We start from the raw sequence: 20,037 nt of genomic DNA on the forward strand, positions 1-20,037 counted from the left end.
TCGGAGCTGGGAGATTAGAAGATGGAAGGTGGACGGGAACCTTGTGAAGAGAAGAACAATGAATGCAACCGATCACGATCAAGAGGATGCAATTGCATGTCAAATGGCTTGATATTGGCTATGACTACTGCTGAACTGCTGAACTGCATACTGCTACTGCTACTGCTACTGTCAGTGCTGATGGTTGTTTGTGTCCTGAGACTAATGGTGCGAAGGATGGGGATGTGTATGTTGTGTAGGAGGTGAGAATAGACTTTGAGAAAACCCTCCCGCTCCTCCACCTATCGCTCCTGGACCTGGTCCGAAAGGAGGACCTATACCTCCGAAAGAAGGTTGTCTACCACCACCCGGGACTGCCGACGCACTGGGGACTGCGGAAGAGGTCAATCCCTGTGGAGCTTGTCTTTCTCCTATGGTTGGCATTCCACCGCCGGGTGCACCCCAGGTGGAGACAGGCGTGGAATCACCCGTCGATCCCCAGATGGAAGGTGAGGAAGACCATCGACCTGCACCGGGTGCGGCGGCGACTGGTACATCTCCCCAGCCATTCGACAACGTTCTTCGTTGTTGAGGTGGAACAATCTCGTCGTCACCTCCCAGAGCAGCTGATCCAAAGACCTGGTCAGGAGGGGCCGGCGATGATGATCGAAGTGTGCTAGATCCAGAGGGAGTAGGTTGATCGAGATAGGCGGATGGTCGACCGATGGGTGCAGGGGGAGCGATCGGCGCTGGAACAGGCGACGGTCTGAACTCGTCTTGAGCAGATAGAAGCGATCCTATCTCTCCACCAGACACTGCTCGACTGGATGACGGGGTCGTACCGATGGGTGCGGTGGAAGGCGAGAACGCCTCATCGACAGCTGGAATACGACTAGACGACTTGACGGGTGGGAAGCCCATGCCAATCGGCGCGGTGCGCAGTCCATGGTCGAATGGTGGGCTCGGCTCGGAAGCGAATCCTCTCGGAGGTGGGTTTGGCGAGATAGATGGGCCGTTCGTTTGAGGGGGAGAGAATGCGGGTGACTGACCGGAGTAATTTGGTCGGAAGCCTGGTGCGCCAAAGGGTTGAGTCACCGGCAAGCGCTGATAGCTCGAGACGCCGACTGAAGGAATTGGCTGGGGGAAGTATGGTTGAGGAGTCTTTTGTGATCGAGACGCTGTGGGCGGTCTTGCCGCTTTGACAGGAGACGGTTGTGGAATCGGAGGTGTAGTCTGAGGCGTTGGACCATTACGAGGTGACTTGGCGTGAATAGGAGCAGCGGGCATTGATGCAGTTGCTCGAAATTTGTCTGCAGCCGCACGTTCCGCTGCTGCTTTCTCCGCGGCCGCCTTCTCCAGCTTGACACGTTCCCTCTGAGCTTGTTGAGCGGCGAACATCTTCGCTTGCTCGGCAACCTCTCGTTCCTTCTTCTCCAGCTCGTCCCGCTTGAGCTTCTCGATTCTCTCCTCTTCCAGCTTGGCCGACCGCTCCTTTTCTGCCTTGTCTTTAGTCTCTTTCGCAACTCGATCTTTCTCTGCCTTCTCTGCCTTTTCCTTAGCAGCTCGGTCCCTGTCCGCCTTCTCCTTGGCAAGTCGTTCTTCCCTTTCCCTCCGTTCCTTCTCCTTCGCCTCCTTCTCCCTTGCCTCTCGCTCTTTCTTGGCCTTCTCTTCTCGCTCTCTCTTCTTCCGAGCGGCTTCCTCTTCCCGTTCCTTCTCTTCCTGTTGTCTCTTCCTGCGGTCGGCAGCCTGTCTTTGAGCCTCCTCTTGAGCAGCTTTCTTGACGGCTTCGCGTCGAGCCCGCTCCTCCTCTTGCCTTCGCATCCGATCTCTTTCTTGTTCTTCAGCCTTGGCCTTCGCAGCACGCTGTTCTTCAGCAAGAGCAGCCTCCCTGGCAGCCTTCTCCTCATCCGCTTTTTGCTTTTGCATCCTGTCGTTGAAGTCAGCAACGGTCTTTGATCATGGCCGATGACACCCACTTTTTCTTATCCTTCTTCTTCTGAGCCTCCTTAGCCTTCTTCTCTTCCTTGGCGCGTTTGGAGTCCTCCTCTTCTTCAAGCTCTCGCAGTAATTGCTCCTCACGCTGCTTAGCAACCTTTTCTCGATATGCTTGTAATACACGTTGCTCAAACATTCTCGCTGCAAAGATCTGGAACATTCGCTTGCCCTCTTCCATCCGTTCTTGCTCGGTCAGAGGCTCACTGCAACAATCAGCCAACCGATCTATACATTTCTTCACTCACTCTTTACTCTCGTCATCCTCATCGTCCGTCTCCTCTTGCATTTCTCGCAAGTTCTGTTCCTCCCTAGCGGACCGACGGATGGCGAGTTGTTCCATCATTTCCAAAAACTTGGACCCGTCATTTTTGAGCATGTCATCGGCAATGGTGAGTATACCTCCTGGGATGAAGCGGTAAAGAAACCAGGCATAGCTCAGCGTGAGCCCCACGCGAGTTCACTAGATGGGATCAAACTCACCTTTGATGGTTGCCAAGTTAGCACCAAAACTCAAGAAATCATCCCCACCTTCGGGTCGTGGCGTAACAGTTTTTGTCGGTGGTGGTCTAGCATGTCGATTGGCCACAGGCGGAGGTGGTTGCGTGGTGTCATCAAGATCGTCCCCGACATCTGCCTCGTCAGAACCGATATCCTCATCGTCGAGCTCATCCTCATCTCCGTAGTCCTCCTCATCATCGTATTCATCACTCTCGTTCTCGTCATGGTCGTCCTGATCGTGATGTTGAGTTTCGGGAGCACGGTGATCATATCTCGTGACTACGCCGGTAGCATCCACCTCGACACTGCCAGGGAACGGTCCAGCGCCATTTGGTGAAGGTTTGACCCCGTTCGACGCGGCTCGCTGCTCGGCAGCATATGATCGCAGTTCGTCATAATACTGCTCATACAACTGATCCAGCTCCATCTCGATGTTCACCTTCTTTCTCCCGCACACGGCACAACCGCATGAATGGCGATGTTGTTCCTTCATCTTCCGTAAGACCGCATCCTTCTCGATCCGAAGCAAATCCCTTCTCTCTGCTTCGCTGAGGCCAAGCCAGAATAATCTGATATTTTCTCGATCTTCTGCTGATGACTGCGTCCATATCTTGGCCGGAGGTGCAGCTACTGGAGCTTTGCCTTTCGCTGCAGGTTTACTGGAAGCGGGAGGGTGACTATGTGTGTGACCACTGTGAGCATTGTGTGCCGGTGCTGCTGTTGCTGGAGCTTTTCCAGCAGCTCGAGCGGATCGGGCTGGTGGATTAGCTGCAGGTGCTGCAGTGTTGGTCATGGGCTGCTTGCCAGCTGCTCTAGAACTAGGAGGGGGGTGAACAGGAGCGGGTGTGACGGGTGGCGGTGGAGGGTTGAGAGCTGGTAGTTGCAATGGAGGTTGAGGTGGTGCCGGCTGCCGCGGTGGTTGTTTCGCCGTAGGAGGAGGTAAAGAAGCGGGTGGAGGTTCGATGATGGCCGCATGGTTCTTCTTCTTCTTCTTCTTGTTCTTCTTCTTCGGCGCATCCCCATTGGGCGCGATATACTCCTGTTCATCTCCGTCAAAGTCCTCTTCGTCTTCATACTCATCTTCCTTGGCATCCGGATGGCGATGGAAACCTAATTCCTCACCTATACTAGGTTGAGAATATTGTCTCCCGTTCATTCCATTGACCCCAGACATCAAGTTGGCACCCATGCCTTGTCCCAGTCCCATGCCTTGGCTCGCCGCTTGAACAATCTGCTGCGCCATCTGGTACATTGTCCGTTGACTTGACGTGTTTCCAGGGGTGTTCTGACTGATCGTCCCGGTGAAAGGAACGGCATCACGAATGAACTGCCTTATATGCGGTGGCAATGAGGACCAATAGGCATCGTCTGCTCCGAAGTCGGGGTCGGCCATCCTTTTGTACAACTCGTTGGCGGCGGATATGAGATCGTCGTGAGTGATGTTGAAGGGAGCAGACAATCCAGCAAGGGCACCACCGTTCTGTAAGGACAGATTGTAATCAATTGAATAAGAACCTGCGAAGGCGTTCTGATTGATCGGGACGTCCACCTCGTCGTAGTATGCGTTGTTATCGTATTGCACGTCGACAGGATATGACCCAGGAGCGGAGAAGTTGAACAGTGACGGGTCCAGTGGATCAGGAGCGGAGGAAGGCGGTAAAGGAGGTGCGACGGATGGAGGCTGACCAGAGAGACTACTCGACGTCAGCTCCGTCTCGCCTGTAATGTCGATTGGTGACGGATTCGCCGCTTGAGCTTTGGCCGCTTTCTTTGCCCGTTTCTTCGCTGCGGACTTGGATAGGCCGGTAGGAGGGAGCGTCGAAGGGTTGGAGGACATAAGAGAGAGGAGGTAGGGAGACTTGTAGGGGTAGAGCAAGACCGTCAGTAAGGTTGGTCGTGTGCGTTTGACAAACTTGCGTGATGCCAGTGCGCAGTGCAGTTGAGCGAACGGCGTAGGCGGGGAAAGGACAACAACCTTTGAGTGACATGATAAACTCCTTCGCACGTCGCTCTGATTTGACTTTTACTTCCTTGAAATCCCATTGTCCCATGACACCGACCTCAAAGGTCCATACAAACCCGCAACACTCACCTCAGGAATGAACCAGAGTCTTCCGAAATCTACCTCGGAGAGTTATCGAGGTGTCTCTTGAATATAAGCCAATGGTATCGTTGTGAAGAGATCGTGGCTGACTTGGTCTGTCGGGGATGACTAGAACGGGACCAAGACTTTTGTGCTTGTGAGGTGGTGATGGAGGAGTGTGGTTGTTTCGAGTGAGGAAAGGGTTGGACACAAGTGCTCTAGTACAACTGGACGTTGCTTGTTCACTGTTCACTGTACATAAAAGGAGAGGTGGTATTAAGCAAAAGAAGAGAGGGGGAAGGAGGGAGGGGGGGGGCCGAAAACGCCGGATAACACCGCTCCACCAGACCATGTGGCATCAGTTCCGATCGCATCGACCTCCACCCGTCTCGTTCACTCGAAAACACTTTCAATTCCTGTATGTTGTTGGACATAGGATCATGGTATATGGCACAAGATGAGAGCCAGCGCAGCACGATCGATCGGGATCAAGCCAAGAACATCAACGACACATCCCACCCCCTATTCATGGATCAACCCAGCGACTCCGGGTCCTTCCAGATCGGGTAAGCTGGGAAAAAACAAGCACGACACCGAGAACACCTACTGATCTCTGGTGCAGGTGCATTGGCTGGCAGATCAATAGCAGTCAAGGATAACATCTCGTACACTGCCAGTCCCACATCATGCTCATCATCCATGCTCCGAGGTGAGCTACTTCCTTCCATATCTGGTAAAAGGTGCAGCTGACCGTTTTGCTACCAGACTACAACCCGCCATATACAGCGACATGCGTCACGTTGCTGCTCAAAGCAGGCGCGCATATAGCCGGTCAAACGAAGATGGACGAGTTTGGAATGGGGTACGCTCATCGGCCTGACTTCACACTGGCAGTGACTCTGGGCTGACGGTGCACCGGCATAACAGTTCTCAGACCACCCATCTGCCCCCTTTCTATACTCCTGTTCATAATCCCGCCTCGCCGACACCGGACGAACCGCCAAGATCCGCAGGTGGAAGTTCAGGCGGATCAGCAGCTGCAGTAGCGGAGGGGAGCTGCTGGGCGTGAGCTGCCTTGATACTCTGTACGGTGATTTCGTGCTGACCCAATGTCGTCTCAAATCAGAGCGCTGGGTACGGATACAGGTGGATCTGTGAGATTACCTGCGAGCTACTGCGGTGTGGTCGGCCTGAAGCCTTCGTATGGACTGGTCAGTCGGTGAGCTACCTTCCTTTATCATCCACTGATAGAGCTAGCTGACATGGTGTTAGACGAGGAGTTGTTGCCTACGCGGATTCACTAGATTGTGTAGGCGTCTTGGCTCGAGATGTCGATACTGTCGAACGGGTCTTCAGTGAGCGAGCCATCTTTAAATCATCGCCATCAAGACTGACGCAAGTACCTCTTATATTATAGACGTCATATCGCATCCCGATGAAGGCGATATGACATGTGCACTTGCTTCATCTCGTCAGAAAGTAGATTCGATTCTCGAATCACATCTTGCGAATCTCGCCTCATCCTCTCCATTCTCATCTCCCCTGACTGGTCTTCGGATAGGTCTTCCCACTGAATCTCCAATATCTCCACCCCAATCACTTTTATCCCACTTGGCATTTCTGGGAGCATCCATACAAGCGATTTCATTGCCTTATATAAATCTGGCTCTACCGGCATACTATGTTCTGGCCAGTGCGGAAGCGTCGAGCAATCTCGGAAGATATGGTGGTGGCTGGTATGGAAGTGTCGATGAGAAGGAGATTAGAGACGGAGAGAGTGGATTGGAGAGGAGAAAGAGGGTACGGACGGAAGGTTTTGGCAAGGAAGTGAAGAAGAGGATCTTGGCGGGGACGTATGCTTTGAGCGCAGAGTGAGTTTGACCAATCGAGTTTCAGCTCCGCGTCGCTTCTCCTCTCGCCGGAGTCCCAGGATAAGGTGGAAATCAGAGAAGAAGCTGATTGTTTCGCGATGATTCAGCGAATTTGATAACACGTATTTGAAGGCACTACATCTTCGTCAATTACTTCGACAAGATTATCAGAATACCTTCCGGATACCTCATCCTCTCTCTCCATCAACTTCAGGTCTCTCGTCAAAGACAGATGGAGTCGATCTTCTCCTACATCCTACTGCCATCCAGACTGCTCCTTTGCTCAGTGCGACACAAGAGGTGAAGGGAGATTCTGAATATCGCCAGGATAGATTAACAGTCCCAGCTTCGTTGGCGGGTCTTCCGGCCATGTCCGTTCCCGCTGGCAAAGGGGAGGATGGTTGGCCAGTCGGAGTCAGCGTAACAGGTCAATGGGGCATGGAGGGCCTGGTATTTAGGTTAGGTCGAGCAATCGAGGAGTGGTCTGCGGGGCAATGACATGGCTCATGCCAATGAAAGTATACATGCTTTGAAATATATTTTGCATCGAGCGACATACGCGTCTTGATGCATTTGTGGCTTTGAGTCTAGCTTTTCTCTATGATCGTGCCAATCGTCTCTTGTCAATATGCTCGCCCAATCTGGTGCGGGACAGTTGTAGGATCCGTCTTGCGGCGGCTTTGGAGATATGCGAAGCCTCAACCCACTGCACTGTGTGTCAACCGATAGCCTTCGCTTCGTATCATCAAACACCAGCTTACTCACCTCGTTTCTAGTGAAATCACCTTCACTTTCCACCCAAACCAATTCCATCTCCGTTGGTCCATCCCCCTCACCCTCCGCATCATCAACATCCATCCTCGATTGATCATTCGCTTTCTTCTTGGGGACTAAGCTCAAGCCTTGACCGAAAGCCCAACCAAATCCGAATCTGGCTTTCGCCCTCCCTTCCTCCTCTGTAGTCGGATCTAGCACCAAGCCTCCTCTTTCCGCAGTGAGATCAGCTACCGATACGGCGATTGCTAATCCTTTCATGGGTATGGATCCGGTCGAGAGAAAAGCGAGGGTGGAAGCATTTATACTGGCAGCTCTGGATGAGAAGGTATATGATGTCGAAGGACTGTATTCAGATGCTGAGAGACTGGAAGTAGGTCGATAATCATCCCGATCTTCCTCGTCATTAAGATTCGAGGTAGGACGCGCAGGCCAGGTATTTTGTGAGGTGGAAGAAGAAGTGTCGATGTAAGTGGTAGATGAAGAGAAAGAGCTGAGAGAAGAAGTTGATGAAGCTGAAAGTGATTGTACGACGAGTTGAATGAGGGATCGAGGATGTTGTGACAGCGAGAGAAGAGGTGGGAAGATGGTCTCGAGTGTCGTCACTAGTGCTCGAGAAGGGGTTGCTGAGATTCGCTGTGGATCAGTACATTGACGCGTGCACGAGGACCAGATCGGGGAACCAGGAGAAGATAGTGTCGATGGTAATCATGATGAAGCAACATCAATCCTGACTCACCTCCTATACCTTCTAAAGGTCGATGAGAAACTTCCAAGGTCGCTCGGTCGGGCAACTCCTCACGAAGTCGTATTTCTATTGGACCGGTACAACTCGCCAACACTGCGGTTGATCCTGCAGGAAGCAGAAGATCAGCTCTGTCATGAGGCAACATTGGACACTCATCAGACGAGATACCACGTAGCAGACTAGGTCGTCTGTCTACTTTGTAGTCGACTTGTGGATCGGCAGACACTTACCAAAAGCAAATTTACCTGAACCGTCGGCTCGATCTAGCTCGCCGACTGATATATTGATTGGTCGAAGGTCGAGGGGTTGTCTCCCGTCCGAGCGACGACTAGGGCCAGGGCGAGACATTTCAGTGGGGTTTGTGACAGACTGGTCGACGGTGTCAATGACTATGAATATCTGTATCGATCAACCATAAGTAGCCATTCTGACCTGTTCACTGTCCGAGAGATCTACGCTTCAGAAATCTCTTCCAGGTCATAGACCTTTATACCATCCACCCAGTTTGCGGCCAGAACACGTGATCTGGCGATTGGTGGGGTCCCCAGCTTTATGCTATTCTTGTACCGCTGTACGTCATCCCGGTGAATGTTGTTTCTTTCGCAGCTATTGATAGATTGACACCACCCCCACCATCTCCCTGTCACCAATTCCACTGGCAACTCATTCGATACAAGGCAGAGACTGTCTAGAAGTACACCCATCTCGGTTACGCGATTCTCTTCACTCCCTCTTTGAGAAGCAGCAATCGTCAACGATCCACCATGGCATCCACCGCATTAGCTACGGCTCCATTGCCCGAAGAGATGGGCAAACCCCTCGAAGATTCTTTGGACCATATCATAGTCAATTCACAAGCTGTCAAAGGAGAATCGAAGGATCAGCTTGCTCGTAAGTGTCTCATGTAACCATCTCTGGCCAAGCACCGAATGTCGTGCTGAATAAAGTGTATCGCAGCGAGCGAAACGAGAGCCGATGCTGTTCACAGTCACGGTCCTCAAGCTAAGAAGTGGATATCAAAGTTCTTCCCATCAGAAGAGACTTTGGACAACGTGAGTGAGATTGCTGACTTCGCCAGTCATCATCTCTGTGCTACAGCATTCCACTCGTCACCACCCCACGCAGGAACGAGCGCTGATGAGTAATCGTCCCATTCGCAGCTCTTCGCAATGGATCATATGGGTCAGCCGGTTTGTTCAGCATGTGAAGGCGATACATCTGACATCGTTCACAACGCGCAGGAAACTATGTCATCGACCGTCAGACAGGGAAGAAAATCTTCGAAACTATGCCCATTTGTATGTTATTCCTGTTGTTCTACTCTGCCGGGAGAGGTGATTCGCTGACAGGGATTCACTTAGATGTTCGAGTCGGGATGCATCTCCTCTTCGTCTCTGGGGTATGTATTAGCTACGTCATAGATGAAGTCCTAGCATATCATCATCTGTGCCGTCAAGTCGCTTACGACCTCTCAGTGTAGCTATATGACATATTCTTCGGTTGAGAAGCTCCTCGAGAGCAAATCGATTCAACGTGAGTTTTCATATCCTCAAGTTGCCACTTGATGCCGGACACAAGGGAATAGCTAGGACTATGGCTGACTCGATCAATTCAATGAGAGTAGAGGGAAAGATCTACGACGCTACAGGAGAAGGGGTGAAAGAGCACATCCAAGCTTTTATTAACACGTATGAACTGCCAATGGACGAATTGCTAGTCAAGGATATCGACCAGTATCCAGTGAGTACATGCCTGGCACGTGCATCATGCACCAGACGGCACCTAGCATGATGGGGAGTTTGCACAATTGACTCAGCATCCCGCAGACCTTTAATTCGTTCTTCTCCCGACGATTGGTACCGACTGCTCGACCTATAACATCGCCCAACGATCCCAGTATCGTTATCTCACCAGCAGATTGTCGATTGACAGTCTTCCCAACCGTGGACCAAGCTAAGAAGTTCTGGTAAGTCTGCGTCCATACATTGTGGGAGCCCCGGCCAGACTTTACGACACTTGCGGCTCGTCAACCACTATTCCGCCGTCGTTGGTTAACCTCCAATCAATCCCGCAATGTCAATTTGGGGGTTCGCTGACCTCTTCACAGGATCAAAGGCAAGGAATTCAATCTCCCCAATCTGCTTACTGGGAATGATGCGACCGACACTCGATTCAAAGCGATCCAAGAAGACGGAGCCGCCGCTCTGGCCATTGCCCGATTAGCCCCTCAGGATTATCACAGGTTCCACTCCCCCGTCGAGGGAGTCATTGGCGACATCAAAGACATCGCTGGTAGGTCATTCCGATACAGGGTTACATGATTCACAGCACAGCGCTGACTACTTTCTCGTGCAGGCGAACTGTATAGTGAGCTTGCCGCCGATTGGAGGACTCGATGATCGTGGAAGCAGCGCTGACTTTTTACACAGCCGTCAACCCGCAGGCGATCAACGAGGGTAATTCTGCAGACCGTTTTTCTGCTTGATTCAAGCTGATTCACTGCTGTTCCCAGATCTGAATGTGTTCACGCTCAATAAGCGATCCGTCATGCTTATTCACGCCAACTTTGGGGCTGGTCGAGAATCCGTACCAATAGCTTTCGTCGCTGTAGGCGGTGAGTAGGCTGAATGAACGCAATCGATTCTGTGCTTACATCGACTTGTAGCCATGCTGGTCGGTTCTATTGGCTGGTCGAAGAAACCCGGTGACAAGATTGCCAAGGGTGAAGAACTCGGATGGTTCCAGTACGGAGGGTCGACTACTATCTGCGTGTACCCGAGTACGACCGGCGTCAAATTTGATGATGATTTAGTGGCGAACTCTGAGGAGAAGATGGAAACGTTGGTCAAGGTTGGAATGGAGGTTGGCAAGGTCGTCAGGTAGATGGCCGTGACACACGGACATATTTAGAAGCGACGAGTACAACAGTGGTATACATGGTAGCGAGTATGAAACTCTTCTAAGGCAAGTGTCAGTCGGTGTTTTTAAGCGTGAAGAGAGACATGTCTGCAAGGACATACCTAAGTGTGAGAACCTCGACGATATTCTCGCCCACCTATGCCTTGCCCTTTCCCTTTCCCTTACCCTTCGTACCTTCCTTACCAGCACCGCTATTCATGGAGTCCGTTGATCAGCCCAGGATGGCATCAAGTGAAATAGGCGAAAGGTGGACGACTCACGCTGCAACATCTCCGACACTTCGCATGATACTAAGTTTTCCAGCTGAAGCAGCTTGTACCATTTGTTTCTCGATGGAGTTGTTGATCTTACTCGAGAGGTGCTGAAAGTGGAGGAGAGAAACGGTAAACAGCAGTGCTTGAGAAACGGTCACAAGAGTCATACAGCATTTAGAAACCAGTGGGACGGTCGTCTTGACCGCATCGTGTTCGGCCTATCCCAAATTATGATAGTGCAGTGGCAAGCACCGCATATCCTCCGTTTCGTGCTAATCGTCCCAGCAATTATCGCTTCCACTCACCTTCTTCTGGGATCTCTCAATCACCCTCTGTCTCTCTTTCGGAGCGATATCCCTTCGTCCAGGTCTCGTCTTGCCCCCGTTCTTACGAGCCGCTCCTGCCGATTGCGTCTTGCCCTTGATTGATTTCCCAGCGCCTTGTGCCATTTTTGGTAGAGGTCTTGTAGAAGTGTGGATGAGGACCAAACGGGAAGTAGGGTTGGATCGATCAAGTATACGCCAACCAGTACGGGGAGATAGTGTTGAATATTTTGATTTGACCTCCAGTGGAGTTGGTGAACCCAATATTTTGCTTCCGTCACAGACATGTCCTTCGCGGCGATCACCGCTCAATTGTTTGCCACGTAACCGTAACCGTTCGGACAGCAAGAACAAAAGAGATCACCCAGTCGATACTGTGAATGAGTTACTCTTTGTATCTCTCTTCGACCTCCATACTTCAATCGCTCGTGCCAGCGCCGACGAGGTCAGAGATATTCCAGACGCTCGGATCATGTCGTACTCTCCCGTCGCGCTCTTGACGGGCTACATCGCCAAGTGGACTCAGCTCGCCGATAATCCCTCGATCAACTACAAGACGTTGGTGATCTGCTTCACTTGGGTACAGACTGCTTTCGAGGTCTATGTCCTGTGAGTGAAATGCTGTGAACGGAACCACAGTACACTTTGACTGCCACCGCTATTCATTTCTCATTCAACATCTCGTTTTCTTCCGACTGCTTGTTGTGCCCATTACTGTTTTGACATACCTGTTGACGTCGTATGGACCACAACTCCCGCATCTCACAGCCGCCGTCAAATCCCATGCTATGATCGTCCCGCCCCTCCACCCGCTCTCAAAGACCATCTACCCACAGAAACATTCTCCAAAGCTCAGATTTATAGTCGCGACAAGACCTCATACGCACTGGCCAAGCTCGTGTTCGATTTCTTGTTGGGTTATGGCTTGATCAAGACGGGCGCTTTTTCGACCTTGTGGGATTTCGCTGGGGAATTGTTGAATGGGCTGGGATTGGGCAATGAATGGGTTGTAAATTCTCCTCCTCACCTTCTTGGTCAAATCGAGATCACTGACTCACGTACTCCTTCCAGATCACACACTCGCTCTTGTGGATGACAGTCTTGACCCTCACCACGGCAATCCCCGGTCTGCCATGGTCCTACTACCACACCTTCGTTCTCGAAGAAAAGCACGGGTTCAATAAATCCACCCTGGGCCTTTGGGTCGCGGATACCCTGAAGACCTATGCGTTGTTCGCGGTCATTGGATTGCCAGTGTTGGCCGGGTTCTTGAGGATCATCGAATGGGCTGGAAAGAGCTTCGTCCCGTGGTTGATGTTATTCTTGTGAGTATCGAGTTGGCCTGACACTTTGGTCACGGGAGGAAGTCTACGCGACTATCATGTGTCCAGCTTTCGTCCTGAGGGCTAACAATCATAACCACCATGTCAGGCTCACCATACAGCTCTCTCTCCAGATCGTCTATCCTACTTTCAGTGAGTGATGCCGAACGATTCTCCAACCTCTGAGGGCTGATCTTCGCCTCTCCAGTCCAACCGCTCTTCAACAAGCTCGACCCTCTTCCCGAAGGCGAGCTCAGAAGCAAGGTTGAAGAGCTTGCAAGCCAGCTGGGTTTTCCTCTCAAACACCTCTATGTCATTGACGGAAGTAAGAGGAGCTCACACTCAAACGCGTGAGTACGTGACCGTGTTCAGATGAACCCTACTAAGCGCATGAGAAATGTATAGATACTTTTACGGACTGCCTTGGTCAAAGCATATCGTAATTTACGACACCTTGATCAAAGATAGTACTGTCGACGAGGTTGTTGCCGTGCTCGGTAAATCATCGTTGATGCAACTGATGAAACTAGGCTGATGATGTTCCTGCAGGACACGAACTCGGTCACTGGTACTTTGGTGAGTGAGCCGTCTCTTTCTGACTCCCAACGCTGACCTCTCATCACCCGCAGCCCACCCCACCAAGCTTCTCCTCATAACTCAGCTTCATCTCCTCCTCACTCTCACTATATTCTCAATCTTTATCAACAACAAAGCTCTCTACTCGTCGTTCGGCTTCGACCCCAGTCTTGCTGTTACTGCGCCTCAGCCCATCTGCATTGGCTTTGTGCTCTTCCAGTTGGTGTTGGAACCTACCGATGCGCTTGTGAAGTTCTTGTTGCATGCTGAGACCAGGAGGATGGAATATCAGGCAGGTAAGTTCAAGGAAGCTAGTTCGTTATGTGACGGCCAAACGAATCTGACTTCTGACGATATCATATACTTTCAGATGAATTTGCGGTCCAGCTTGGCAAGAAGAAGGATCTCGCTTCTGCTTTGATCAAGCTGCACGTCACCAATCTGTCTTCGCCTCACAGCGACTGGCTCTACTCGATGTATCATCACTCGCACCCTACTCTTCCGGAGAGACTCAACGCTATGGATGCGTACAAGGGAGGCAAGCCATTAGAGCTGAAAGGAACGGCGGGGACAAACACAAGCGCAAGTGAGGCGAAGAAGGATCTGTGAGAGTAGCTAAGAGCGTGGACATGCGAAATATATGCATGGAATGAGAGAGCTTCGCTCGGTATCAGCAGCTAAACAAGTGATCAGTCCATAGCGTTCCCTTCATAGATTGGAACGGTGATCATCAGATGTGGAGGTATTGTCAGGGTCATTGAGTTAACGGTCGGTAACATGAGCGAAGTGAACGAGATGTGTCCATAAAGTCGCGTCATATAACAACCCGACTTGGTCCATCTCATCCATCTGCTTGTTACTCTCTGCGATCTGGTTCACGTTACACGTTCATTTCTCCCTCGCCCACCCCTAGACATGTCCGCTCATTAGTCTCCTACGACCGCGTTCTCTGGAACCGTATATGAACTTGCCCGAAACACCTCGACATCCTCCCCGGTCCACCGTCCAATATAGTCACTCCTTGATACATAAACATACCGGAAGCCTTCAAGCGTATAGGTTCTTTCCCACCGGTCCACCAACAAACGAATCTCACCATGAACTATAACCCTCTCCATCTCCTTTCGCTCCCACCACAATCTATCGATCCAAAACCCATCCCAACAACACTGACCATCGACCCTTTCTCCGACGTCTTATGGATCGGTACCTCCTCCGGCTCCGTCTCCGCATTATGTACGCCCCTCTCGTTGACTCGCAACGTCCAATTTCCAGCTCATGGAGCGAGACCTGTTGGTCCTTATCTGCCTCATCAAGGAGTCAGTCCTGCTGTGAAGGAGATACGAGTGACAGATAGAGATGTTTGGACTTTGACTGAGGGCGGAGTAGGGGGAAGGAAGAGGGGTGGTGCAGCCAAGTGGAATGTCGGGTGAGTAGGTTTGATAGATTTCCCCTTTACTTCTTGTGATGCTGGTTTCATTGTCGTCATATCCCGCATTCGCTAATCACGTTTTGTCTTCCATCTACTAGCGACCCCACACGATCTCTCCAAAGTATGACACCGAACCCTACCAACTCTCATGAAGTCTTAGCGGGCGGAACAGGTCAAATGATATTAGCGAACACCTCCCGAGGCGAAGTGGTGAGACGGATAGAACCTCAATCGTCCATCGTCCATCTTGCCCCATTACATCGGACGGTGCTTGCGGCGGGAATGTCAGGACAGGTGTCGATCCTGGATCCCCGGACGGGATTCAAGGCTGCTGCTGGATTTGGGACTGTTCAGGCTCATACTGGTGGACTGAGCGGAGCGGACGTACAAGGCAATCTGGTCTGCACTTGGGGTTGGACACACATGTAAGCTCATCCTCAGCTTCGGCTCAGGTTATGCAAGACTAAGCTGTTTCTGTGTCCGTTGTCAGGCAAGGGCACCCACTTCCTGATCCTCTGGTACGAATATACGACGTGCGAACCTTACGACCACTCCCACCGGTTTCGTTTCCTGCCGGACCCGCTTTCGCTCTTCTGCACCCCTCCGACACCTCCAAGCTCATCCTCTCATCTCAACAAGGAATGTTACAGATGATCGACATGTCAATCGGATCCACCACTTCAAGCATGAACTTCCAACAACTCGACGTCAACTCGTATATCACCTCGATGACAATCAGCCCGAGGGGAGATTATCTCGCCTTTGGAGACGCAGATGGACAGTTGCATCTCTGGACAACTCATGAGACGGGGGAGAATGCTTTGTTGGATGACAGGGGAGGATTGCTGCTGCCACCATTCAATGGGTATGAAGGTGTCAAACCGGGATGGCCAGACGTGGCAGATCCACCTCCCCCCATATCTTGGGATGATACGACGTAAGTCGCCCTCGAACGCTTGGCTCATTGCCCTCTTACTTTTGCGACGCGGTCAAATAAAATGACTGACTGACTGGTCACGATCACAGGCCTCTGAATCTCATCGGAATGCCGTACTACAACGAGCCTCTTCTTTCCAACTTCCCACCGAACACTTATGCTACCCCGACTTCCCCGTTCTATAACCCACCTGCACCAATACCTAGCTCGGTCCTGTCAACAGTCAAGATGGTAGATTTCGTGGGATACGCGACGAACCCGAAAGAATTAAGAGGGAAGAGATATGTCCTTACCGCAAGACCGGGAGCAGGCAAGAAGACGACAGGTGGGAAAGGTGTAGGAGGGGCAAGGAGGGATAGCGAGCCGAGATTTAGAAGCGAGAAGGACAAGAAGGCTAGAGCGGACGAGCAAGCTGAATTGGATGAAGTGGTAAGTTCATGTCTTGAGAGGAACTTCCTCGTACAATAAGCGTGGCTGAAACTGTCGTCTCAGACTCCAGACGGCGAGATACCGAAATACTATAGAAAAGTAGAGATCAAGTACTCCAAGTTTGGGATCGAGGATTTCGACTTTGAGTGAGACTTCTTGCCTAATGCCATTGTACTACAAGTGCGGCGTGCTGACAGTGTGACGTTCATCTTGCAGATTCTACAACCGAACGAAATACAGTGGGCTTGAGACTGATATCCTGAACTCGTACACCAACGCCCTTCTCCAAGCCCTACATTACATTTCACCCATCAGAGCAGTCGCCACGGCTCACATATGTGTCGATTGCAAGAAGGAACATTGTCTCCTCTGCGAAGCTGGGTTCTTGTTCAGGATGTTGGAGGACGCGAAAGGGAGAAATTGCCAGGCCAGCAACTTTTCCAGAGCGTTCAGTGCAACCCCGCAAGGTGAGCTCTAACATCCTCATCCCGCCACTCGTCTGCTTCTATGCTTCGGATCCATCTCATCTCTAAGTCGTGTTGCTAGAGTGCACATAGAGAGATGCAGCTGATGACAGATGCTCAGCTTCCGCCCTTGGCTTGATGGACGACAACGATAAGTCTACAGCGCCGTATGGCTCTCTCATTCAGAATTTCAACCGGTGGCTCTTGTCAACGTTCAGCACAGAAGCCGTTGTTGAGGGTGAGACTTTCGATCTTCGACCGCAAGCCGATGGCTTGAACGGTCTATCGATAGAGGACGACAAGCCGTCTGCCATCGATCAAGTGCTAGGCATACAGAGTCAAACGACAAACACTTGCAGAAGTTGCGGATTTGTCTCTTCCAGAGACTCTACTATACATGCTGTCGATCTGCTCTACCCTAAGAAAGTGAGTTCCAACAGTAGCGAATCCCTAGGATGGTGGACGGCTGACCACTACTTGTGAATCAGTCTACTAGTCAACCCACTTTCGCCGAGATCCTCCATTCGTCAATCTTCCGAGAGTCCACGACCAAAGCAGTTTGCAGTAATTGCAAGCAGTTTACTCCCCTCGAGAGTCGAAGAGCGCTCTCAACCTCCGCCAAAAGCCCCCTCCCACCTGTTATCTCCGTGAACGCGATGATGACAACGCCAGATGTGTATGAGGTCTGGAAGGATCGCAAAGAAAGGTCAGGAAAGAAATACTTCCTGCCGCCTCGAATACAAATCAGCGAGATGCTCGGCGGCGATGGCTTGGGATTGGAAGAGATGGAGTACGAAGTGCGAGTGAGTGACAAGGCCGTCCTCAATCGTAGAGCGGTACTGATAGGAAGGCCGTAGTCAATGGTAGTTCAGGTTCAGGAGACGCCAGACACACCCGCACATCTTGTGTCGTTTGTCAAGAGTGAGCAGCAGAAGATCCGCAGGCAATAGGTGGGATCAGGAGCTCATACGAATCTGCGCAGTGCCAGCGGATGTCAATGACGAGGATGTGCACGATGTTCCTCGGTCTTCGTCATGGGTCATGTTCAACGATTTCTTGGTTCGGAAAGTGACAGAGGAAGAGGTATTCCGGTTCCCAGATCAGTGGAAGGTACCAGCTGTGATCATACTGGAACGAAGTGATAGTGCGAAAGTATTGGATTGGGGCAAACTGCCAAAACAGTTGAATGCGGAGGCCTTATTCAAGGATGTATCGATCGCTTGGTGAGTGGGGCTTGTGGCTCTTTCGTGAACTCCAAGAGGTACAATCTGATCGAGGGAACATGACATGTAGGAATCGCCGGTCGAATATGATCAAGCATAAAGTGTTGCAGCCGGAGGAGATGCCGAAACCGGGTACATTGGTAGCTATTGATGCGGAATTTGTGGCTCTGCAGCAGGTACGTTCCGCCAGTTCTCATGCGATTGCATCCGAAATTCTGATTTGTCCTTGTGTCAACTTCATAGGAGGAGATGGAGTTCCGATCAGACGGTACCAAGAACATCCTTCGACCATCACACATGTCTCTTGCGAGAGTATCTGTTTTACGAGGAGAAGGGCAGCTGGAAGGCAAACCTTTCATCGACGATTATATACACACAAGCGAGGCAGTGGTGGACTACCTGACGGAGTTCTCAGGCATCAAAGGTGAGTAAGAAGTAGCCCACAGATTGTTGCGCAACGACAGGAAGGATGCTAATGTAGGATAACCTTGCGTAGCTGGCGATCTCGATCCGAACAACTCACCTCATACCCTGGTGCCGCTCAAGGTGGCGTACAAGAAGTTGAGGTTGCGTGAGTGGCATCAACTTCCTTTGATACCAGGTAGATTGATCAGCCGAGGTGACGTAGTCGTCGACTTGGGTTGCATCTTCATCGGTCACGGATTATCAAAGGACTTTAGAACGATCAGTAGGTCTAGCGCATAGCAGAAACTGTCTGTTCCACTGACGATGCTTCGATTAGACATCTTCATACCTCCGGAACAGGTCATGGACACTGTGAACATCTACACTATCCCTGGTAGGCAACGGAAACTTTCGCTTCGATTCCTCGCATGGTATCTCCTGAAGAAAGACATCCAAACCCATTCACACGATTCAATAGAAGACGCTCGGTTTGCCTTGTTATTATTCAAGTTATGGAGGGATTACGAGAATGAGGGGGAAGGGGTATTCGAGAATGTGATGGAGGACGTGTTCAACGAAGGACACAAGGTGGGATTCAAGCCACCCAACGTTCTAGTCGATCGACCCACCTCTCCTGCCAACTTCCCGCCCTTGTCAAAGGGGAAGAATGGAGGGAAGAAGAAACAGGCGAGAGATAAGGAAAGGAAAGATGAAGAGAAGGAAAGAGAGAAAGAGAGGAGAGGTCATTTGGCTTTACCGCCGTCTTGGAATCCGAATGGAATGGGAGGCCCTACAAGGAGGTGGTGATGTGTAACTTATGGAAAGGAGGACACAGTCGCAGAATCTGAAATTCGAGTTTGACGCTAGGTGAAGGACGGATGCTTCTTAGGCATATACGTACTGGAGCTGGAGGTGAATCTTGCATGATGATGTGTGGGAAGGAAAATAGAATGTCACCTCACATCACGACGCTGCGAAATGCAAACTTCCGTGCATGCGCTGCACTGCTCCCTGATGATCTTCGTGATTCTTAACGCAGTACTTTCGGTCCGAACAGCCATACCCGCTCGAAGTCGACGACGCATCGTGGTGTGTACGTATGTGCGCTGCGTTCGCTCGGAGGAAGTGGCTTTGTAAACGATGCCCAATCTGCTGATTTGGCATTGTCCAGACAGATATCTCATATAATCTCTCAGCCCAACACTTCGTCGTATGAGCAAGACGAGTTCCCGTCCATGCATATACTACTCGGGCGGGCGTCGGGTCCGATCCTTCATGCCGAGCTCCTCGGGTCGATCACACTATCTACCGGTTGTCATGTCTTGTCCGGCGAACGACGGCTTCCTGTGCTGCAGATCATCTGATGCGACTCTGGCCGATCTGGTCGCATGTGAGAACGGGACACCTATTACAGTCAGAGATCTCCAATTATGTACGTGCTGGAACGAGGGCGAGAGAGAGAGAGAGAGAAGAGAGAAAAGAGGGAGAGTTAAGCGAAGCGGGTTCTCAAACGCCACTTACGTTTGCGCAGTCTGGGGAAATATCCAAAAAAGACTGGAACTGCGCAAAGAGAGGTGCCCATCTGCGTCTCTCCCGTTCCACGAGTGTCTAGTGCAGCGCAGCACGTTCTCGTGAGGACTGTGCATCGTGGGTTGTGGGGTAACTGCGGCATGTGAGTGGGTAGCAGTGGTGGTTGCTGCCAATACGCTGGCCTATACGTGCGCCTGTCCCGTTCCTTCACCGGGGATCCAGTTGGAAGGAAACGTCAATCATTCGTTGTTATTATTAGGTTAACTTATTCCCTT

At 51.3% G+C, this 20,037-nt stretch overlaps 7 protein-coding genes across 7 annotated transcripts; 4 read left to right on the forward strand and 3 right to left on the reverse strand.

The window, feature by feature from the left end:
- Positions 1-201: 201 nt before the first annotated feature.
- Positions 202-4,309, reverse strand: IAR55_005725 (uncharacterized protein; the record flags this gene model as incomplete). Its single annotated transcript, XM_066948815.1, has 4 exons — positions 202-1,906; positions 1,956-2,177; positions 2,220-2,376; positions 2,455-4,309. 4 exons carry the CDS (start codon positions 4,307-4,309, stop codon positions 202-204), a joined length of 3,939 nt encoding a protein of 1,312 aa, XP_066800588.1.
- Positions 4,310-5,012: 703 nt separating this feature from the next.
- IAR55_005726 (uncharacterized protein) lies at positions 5,013-6,924 on the forward strand (the record flags this gene model as incomplete). The annotated part of the gene is made up of 8 exons (XM_066948816.1): positions 5,013-5,121; positions 5,178-5,264; positions 5,321-5,417; positions 5,483-5,620; positions 5,682-5,774; positions 5,828-5,910; positions 5,973-6,426; positions 6,534-6,924. 8 exons carry the CDS (start codon positions 5,013-5,015, stop codon positions 6,922-6,924), a joined length of 1,452 nt encoding a protein of 483 aa, XP_066800589.1.
- Positions 6,925-7,024: 100 nt separating this feature from the next.
- Positions 7,025-8,296, reverse strand: IAR55_005727 (uncharacterized protein; the record flags this gene model as incomplete). The annotated part of the gene is made up of 4 exons (XM_066948817.1): positions 7,025-7,132; positions 7,192-7,826; positions 7,940-8,053; positions 8,179-8,296. 4 exons carry the CDS (start codon positions 8,294-8,296, stop codon positions 7,025-7,027), a joined length of 975 nt encoding a protein of 324 aa, XP_066800590.1.
- Positions 8,297-8,712: 416 nt separating this feature from the next.
- Positions 8,713-10,831, forward strand: IAR55_005728 (phosphatidylserine decarboxylase; the record flags this gene model as incomplete). The annotated part of the gene is made up of 13 exons (XM_066948818.1): positions 8,713-8,839; positions 8,906-9,000; positions 9,109-9,130; positions 9,190-9,246; positions 9,310-9,347; positions 9,424-9,481; positions 9,573-9,688; positions 9,775-9,914; positions 10,056-10,240; positions 10,304-10,315; positions 10,378-10,404; positions 10,461-10,562; positions 10,614-10,831. 13 exons carry the CDS (start codon positions 8,713-8,715, stop codon positions 10,829-10,831), a joined length of 1,197 nt encoding a protein of 398 aa, XP_066800591.1.
- A 172-nt stretch (positions 10,832-11,003) lies between these two features.
- Positions 11,004-11,570, reverse strand: IAR55_005729 (UPF0390 protein; the record flags this gene model as incomplete). The annotated part of the gene is made up of 3 exons (XM_066948819.1): positions 11,004-11,058; positions 11,128-11,228; positions 11,427-11,570. The coding sequence occupies 3 exons, from the start codon at positions 11,568-11,570 to the stop codon at positions 11,004-11,006; spliced, it is 300 nt and encodes a 99-aa protein (XP_066800592.1).
- Positions 11,571-11,916: 346 nt separating this feature from the next.
- IAR55_005730 (uncharacterized protein) lies at positions 11,917-13,951 on the forward strand (the record flags this gene model as incomplete). Its single annotated transcript, XM_066948820.1, has 9 exons — positions 11,917-12,053; positions 12,213-12,453; positions 12,516-12,769; positions 12,876-12,919; positions 12,975-13,116; positions 13,172-13,263; positions 13,316-13,342; positions 13,396-13,638; positions 13,713-13,951. The coding sequence occupies 9 exons, from the start codon at positions 11,917-11,919 to the stop codon at positions 13,949-13,951; spliced, it is 1,419 nt and encodes a 472-aa protein (XP_066800593.1).
- Positions 13,952-14,439: 488 nt separating this feature from the next.
- Positions 14,440-19,039, forward strand: IAR55_005731 (PAB-dependent poly(A)-specific ribonuclease subunit PAN2; the record flags this gene model as incomplete). The annotated part of the gene is made up of 15 exons (XM_066948821.1): positions 14,440-14,771; positions 14,873-15,199; positions 15,265-15,711; positions 15,801-16,140; positions 16,204-16,286; positions 16,357-16,607; positions 16,726-17,030; positions 17,093-17,407; positions 17,462-17,525; positions 17,587-17,827; positions 17,898-18,003; positions 18,071-18,251; positions 18,324-18,398; positions 18,456-18,515; positions 18,570-19,039. 15 exons carry the CDS (start codon positions 14,440-14,442, stop codon positions 19,037-19,039), a joined length of 3,597 nt encoding a protein of 1,198 aa, XP_066800594.1.
- Positions 19,040-20,037: the final 998 nt, after the last annotated feature.

Source organism: Kwoniella newhampshirensis, chromosome 12 (assembly GCF_039105145.1).
Source record: "Kwoniella newhampshirensis strain CBS 13917 chromosome 12, whole genome shotgun sequence".
Classification (NCBI taxonomy): Eukaryota; Fungi; Basidiomycota; class Tremellomycetes; order Tremellales; family Cryptococcaceae; genus Kwoniella; species Kwoniella newhampshirensis.